This window comes from Hylobates moloch, unplaced genomic scaffold, assembly GCF_009828535.3.
Source record: "Hylobates moloch isolate HMO894 unplaced genomic scaffold, HMol_V3 SCAFFOLD_11, whole genome shotgun sequence".
Classification (NCBI taxonomy): Eukaryota; Metazoa; Chordata; class Mammalia; order Primates; family Hylobatidae; genus Hylobates; species Hylobates moloch.
In genome coordinates, this window is record NW_026652286.1 from 96912160 (window position 1) to 96918825 (window position 6666).

A 6666-nucleotide genomic window follows, 5' to 3' on the forward strand; every position below is an offset into this window, starting at 1 on the left:
ATTAATTAAAACTACAGAAAAGTGTATTGGAAAACTAGAACAACTACAAATGTTAGGTGGTATTAGTTATTAACTAGTATTTGAAAATCAAAATTAGTGATAAACTTATTTGTCTTCATAACACGAAGGGAGAAGTCATATTATTCTGGATTTGAGATACAACTCCATCATTAACCAACTCTGTTACCTTAGTTATGTTGATTAAACTCTTGGAGATTAAGCTTTCTACTATAAAAATAGATAGAAATACATTTTTGGTAAATATTGAAAGATATTAAATACAGAGCCCTCATCACAATTCCAGTATATAACAAATCCACAGAAAATGTTAGCTATTATTAAAAATGTGATGTACTTACTAAGACATCCCAACAAACTGCGTCCATCCTCTGAGAGCCTACCTGAGCAGTATCTGTACACCCTCCACAACCTGCTTTTCTCTTCTTTTAAAAATGCTTCAGCAACAGCTTTGGTATTAAAACGGTAATAGTTTTGTAAACTTTGTAACTACTTTTGTAACTACTATGGACATATTCATAATTGCTTTTGCTTTAGGGGTTAGTTGAATTATCATTAATTTAAAGCTCCACTTTTATTGTGTTAGGTCAGTATCTTTGAAAAGTTTTATGGTGGAAATAAAATCAAATAATTTTATACTAAGAAAAAATTTTAAGTTTTTTGAATTTATGTTATTCATTCGAATTGAGAATATCCTTAATGGTATACCTGAAAGATGGTTCTCTTTACCTCTTCTTGAATACTTCCAGTGATGAGATCATACATCAAAAGGTTGCTTATTTCATTGATGTACATTTTCTAACAACTAAACAATTCCTTTTTGCATTGAAAATAAATCTATCTTTCTACTACATCTGCCCATGATTCTTGAGTCTGTGTAAAATAACTCACATCAAGTCTACCCACCAGCTTTTCAAGCATTTGAAGACCACATTAAATCTCTCTTTCTCTTCTTTTGGTGCAAGACTCAAATCTCTGTAATTCAGCATAGCCAGTGCTTAAAAGAATTGGCTTTGAAATTACAGTCTCAGCTCATTTACTTTCTAGTTGTGTGAATTGGCTTTGAAATTACAGTCTCAGCTCATTTACTTTCTAGTTGTGTAATTTCTAGATTATTTAATCTGTTTTTCAGTTTCTTTGTCAAATCGTACTGTCTACTTCATAAAGTTTCATTTGGAGATTAAATGCAACAATGAATTAAACAAATTAGCATGACAGTTTATGGTAAGTGCTTACAGTGGATTGTTAATTAAATAATGGTATTTCAGTTTACTGTTTTTTGGTTTATAGCTCCTCTATTTATACTGGTCATCTTCCCAGCAATGTGTCCAGTATGTGAGACTGTTATTCTTTAGGAGTAATGACCTGAAGATACATCATGGTAGTAGATGCATAATAAATATCTACTGATTAGGCTTCTGTCTTGAATAGTGATGTTTATTAGATATAGCCATACAGTCACAGGCATGTATAGACAATTTCAAAACTGATGAGGCAAATGGTAACACGAACTATCATGAGATCGTGAGCTTATGGTATTGAGCTGAATTGGAGCAAAGACTTGAAGGTGTAAAAGACAACCAAATAAAGGGATAGCAATGCAAACGATCTAATGTTAAAACTGGTGTTTTTCTACTATGCAAACAGTCTTGGGGGAACATATTTCCCACTTTAGAGCATCCCTTTCCAATGATATTATTACTGTTATCTCATGATTGGGTGATGAATGTTATTGACAAACTAATTGCTCCCTTAGAAGTATCACTGAGTCCCAAGTAGGGCTTAAGGGGATCTGAGAAGAACTTTCAAGAAAGCAATCCAGAGAGAGTGAGTGTGTACAGGTCTTGATTGTACAAATCCTGTGAGACTTGATTCTTTATAAATAGGAAAATTAAGGCTCCTTTGGCTGGAGCACATTGTGCTCTGCTGAGAAAAAGTAAATGTGAGATCTTGTTATAGCGGTTGGAAAACTTGACTATATTCCCAGGTGGACTGTGTGAGTGTTCAAACTTCTACCCATGTCTCACTGTTAGCCTCTTCCCCTCACACACTAATGGGTTCACACATGGGAGATTTCCTGGTCTTTGGTGACTTCTTCCTGAAATGGACTTAAAAATCAAATTATGGAATCACAGCATATCATGGTGTCTGATCATAGGCAAAACCAGATTCTCTCTCTCTTGCCTTTGCTGACCAAAGAGATGAAAGCTCACAGGAATCTGCGTTGCCCAGAGAGACGATTCAGGTGTGGCTAGAATTAATAACAAGGGGCAGACTGCAGAAGCATTTCTTCCCCAGAATGTCACTGTTTCTATATTGTCTTTACTTTTGCCCAGTTCTTGGGTAATATGTGGGTGACTCATTCTGGCTTGGTCGCTCTCTTTAGAGATGCTTTTCCATGACACTTGCCACAGCTTATGATTGGGATCCCCACGTTGAACGTGGCTCTGCAACTTGAAAGCTCCTGAATTGGAGCTGATACTAAAGTCTAGTGTTAAAGGGATAGAAAACACCTGTTATGTGATCTCTAAAACTAAATGAAGTATTTATCAAGTAGGCTGTAAAGTCAAGACTGGAAATGACCAGGAGGAAATAGGACATGAAGACTTTTCCTACCTTAATATAAAGCAATGATGTGAATGCATCTGGAAAGAGTGTCATTGCCGAGCAATGGAACAGGCTGTCTTAGAAAGCAGAGGCAAACAGAAGGCACAATTTCCTAATGATTGAGGCACAGGAAATGGAATTAAACCAATCTGTCACATACTACCTTTTTAAGCTTGAGAAATTTGCTTGATTTTTCTAAGCTTCACCTTCCTATCTATAGATAAGAACAGTAATAATAATAGTAATTTCTTTTTATAGGTATACTTTAAAAATAAATAGCAAATTTTAAAATGCTGAGCCTGTCCTTGGAACGCAGTAAGTATTCATTAAATGTTGTGTGTGTGTGTATGTGAATTACCATTATTATTACTAAGTGAGTAATGAGAGATCCCCGAATCTTTCAGGCACTATATCCTGCCCTTGACTTGTATAACCTACCTCATTAGTGCTATTCTTTGCCTTTCTTTACATGGATCACTGTATTTCTTACTTCATTACGGTAACATGAATTGGATGCTTTCCTTGCTGATACTGTTTCTCAATATTTCAGTCATCTTAAGTCAGCTTAGAAATGACTATAAGAACGAGAAGAACCAGAACAGCATCTCTTATTAGAGTTGGAGATCTTCGACCTTTCAAGTCTAGAAAGATGTAATCTGAAGAGTATGTAATCTTAAATCTATTCAATGATGTTATTTAATAAAATATTTTTTGCAAATAATTACAGGATACCAACATTAAAGGAAGGTGCTTAAAGAATTAAGTTTAAGATATATAAAATAAAGGGAACTAAGCTATGAAGATGCAAAGGCATAGGAATGATACAGTGGACTTTGTGGACTTGGGGGAAAGAGTGGGAGGGGGGCGAGGAGTAAAAGACTACAAATATGGTGCAGTGTATACTGCTCAGGTCATGGGTGCACCAAAATCTCACAAATCACCACTAAATAACGTACTTATGTAGCTAAATACTACCTGTACCCCAATAACTTATGGAAAAAAAGAAAAAAAATTTTCATTAGGGTTCATAGTTTTGCCAGACATTTTAGCAGATACTTCATAAACTTTACTATAATACTAGGATATTTGTGTTACCAATGTTGTTATAATAAGTGTGATTTCCATTTGGCAGATGATGAAACTAAGTCTATGAAAGATGTCATGTAAATTGTTTTAATAAGTATAGCTAATAAATGGAAAGGCCAGGATTCATATAAAGTTTTCTGGTTTCTAACCTAATTATTTTTCTGTTATGTTGCAGAGGGCAATGAATAGTGGAAGTTTCTTATGTAAAGACAGCACAAGAGTTCAAAGAGTAAATACGCTCAAAAAGAATAAATCCATGGTACATAGGCTTCTAACTTAAGTTGAAGTGTTTTAAATATGCCTCTAAACTTCTCATCCTGTAGAAGACAAGCATCTGCCTTTACAAAGCATTCCTTCCATGAGTCGAATAGACTGACTCTAAAATAGGCATTTCGTTATTATCTGATTTTTTTTTACATGGATCTCTCTCTTGCCTTTCATAAGAAGGCAGGTTGTTCCTTGTTAAAAACATAGCCAAAGCACTCATCAGCAAAAAGCTTGAGAACTTGACATTGGTATTTAGACTTTGGTGTCCTGGGTACCTTTTCAAGGTTGGATGTTTTCACAGCCATGAGGAATCTCTCAGTGGTGTCCAAATTCATCCTGCTGGGCATCCCTCACATGGAAGGTCTGGAGACTATGCTCTTGGTCCTGTTTTTGTCCTTCTACATCTTCACCCTTATGGGGAACCTGCTCATCTTGCTGGCTATTGTCTCCTCCGCTCGGCTTCACACGTCCATGTACTTCTTCCTGTGCAAGCTGTCTATTTTTGACATATTTTTCCCTTCTGTGAGTTCCCCTAAGATGCTGTGCTATCTTTCAGGGAACAGCCGAGCCATCTCCTATGCAGGCTGTACCTCCCAGCTCTTCTTCTACCATTTCCTGGGCTGCACTGAGTGTTTCCTATACATGGTGATGGCCTACGACCGCTTTGTTGCCATTTGTCACCCTCTACGCTACACCATAATCATGAGCCACAGAGCATGTGTCATCCTAGCCATTGGGACCTCATTCTTTGGCTGCATTCAGGCCACCTTTCTGACCACTCTCACCTTCCAATTGCCTTACTGTGGCCCCAATGAGGTGGACTATTATTTCTGTGATATCCCAGTCATGCTGAAGCTGGCTTGTGCAGATACCTCAGCCCTGGAGATGGTGGGGTTCATCAGTGTGGGCCTCATGCCCCTCAGCTGTTTCCTTCTCATCCTCACCTCCTACAGTCGCATTGTCTTCTCCATCCTGCAGATCCACTCTGCCGAGGGCCGACGCCGTGCCTTCTCCACCTGCAGCGCCCACCTTACCGCCATCCTGCTTTTTTACATGCCAGTGGTCCTCATTTACTTGAGGCCTACCCCCAGCCCCTGGTTGGATGCAACTGTTCAGACTCTGAATAACCTGGTCACCCCCATGCTGAACCCCTTAATCTATAGTCTCAGGAATAAGGAGGTGAAATCATCACTAAGGAAGGTCTTATATCAGCTGGGCTTCCTTCCTGAGCAGTTGTAGAGAGAAATAAGTAACTAGCACTTCAACCACACTTCATAGCTTATAACCATTTTTATTTAGTTCTCACACATATTTTTGAAATTGAGGGCACAGGTATTATTATTTCCATTTTACAATGTGGAGACTAAAACTGAAAGTAACTTGTCCAAGGACATGTAAGGTGTGAATGGCAGAATATGGACTCCAGAGCTGGTTTTGTGACTCTGGGACCTGTGCTCTTTTGAGGAAATCATACTGCTTGAGAGGGAGGGAGGGAGGGAGAGAGAGAGAGAGAGAGAGAGAAACTCTTCTCAGTAGGCAGAACAGCCTGGAGCTTCTGCTTCTCAATCTGTATTTTCTTCATCCTCCTACATCCCCTCCTCCTCTTCATTTCCCTCACACCATGACATTTATTCATCTTGACTGCAGTGACTATATCCTCAAATGCCTGCATTGGATAAGCCTTCATTTTTATTCATCTACAAGTTGTTAAAAATGTTATTGAGTCAAAAAGGAATGAGGAATGCCTCCTACAATGTGGATGAACTTGAAAATCTAATGCTCAGTGGAAAAAAAAGCCAGATACAATAGGTCACATATTGTATGATTCCATTCCTGTTAAATATCCAGAGCAGATAAGTCCATTAAAACAGAGGAAATTGACCTTTTTTTTTTTTTTTAGTTTGATTGTGGGGTGATGAAAATGTTTCGGAACTAGGTAGAGGTGATGATTGCACAACTCTGTGAACGTGCTATGTACAACGTGAATGTGAATGTACAAAATTCCACTGATCTGTTCACTTTAAAATAGTTCATTTTTTGTTATGTAAATTTTACCTCAATTTAAAAAATCATTCTCTCAAAAAAAAAGAAAAGAAAAGAAAAACAAAAAGTGGTTTTATGTTGTTGTTGGTGGTGGTGGTGGTGGTGCATCCCAATTTATTTAAATAGCATCCTGTTATTTCTGAACCATAAGGAAGTTGTATAAAGAGAAAGGCATCTGGCTGGGACTTGAGGCAATCTCTTACAGGTAAAGCAGAGATACTAGTGTGCTGTAGCACTTTCAGACCCTGGCTGCCGGGCTTAGACCTGGAAACAGGCCCTGGCTGTGAAGATGCAGCATGTGAATGAGATGCGAAGGTAGGTAGGGGAATCCAAACAGGGGCAACTGTGCTGTGATCCCACATTAGAAAGTCTGGCTTTGGGCAGGGCATGGTGGCTCACATCTGTAATCCTAGCACTTTGGGAGGCCAAGGTGGGTAGATCATCTGAGGTCAGGAGTTCAAGACCAGCCTGGCCAACATGATGAAACCCCATCTCTACTAAAATACAAAAATTAGCTGGTCATGATGGCGGGTGCCTGTAGTCCCAGCTACTCGGGAGGCTGAGATGGGAGAATCCCTTGAACCCAGGAGACAGTGGTTGCAATGAGCCAAGATCACGCCACTGCACTCCAGTCTGAGTGACTGA

General features: G+C 38.6%; 1 protein-coding gene across 1 annotated transcript; it reads left to right on the plus strand.

The window, feature by feature from the left end:
- Window positions 1–4281: 4281 nt before the first annotated feature.
- Window positions 4282–5217, plus strand: LOC116477467 (olfactory receptor 10D1B-like). The gene has a single exon (XM_032168151.1). It carries the CDS (start codon window positions 4282–4284, stop codon window positions 5215–5217), a length of 936 nt encoding a protein of 311 aa, XP_032024042.1.
- The last annotated feature ends 1449 nt before the right edge of the window (window positions 5218–6666 follow it).

Excerpts from the sequence above, each read along its gene's own strand:
- LOC116477467 (XM_032168151.1), top strand. The coding sequence starts at position 4,282 with ATGAGGAATCTCTCAGTGGTGTCCAAATTCATCCTGCTGGGCATCCCT.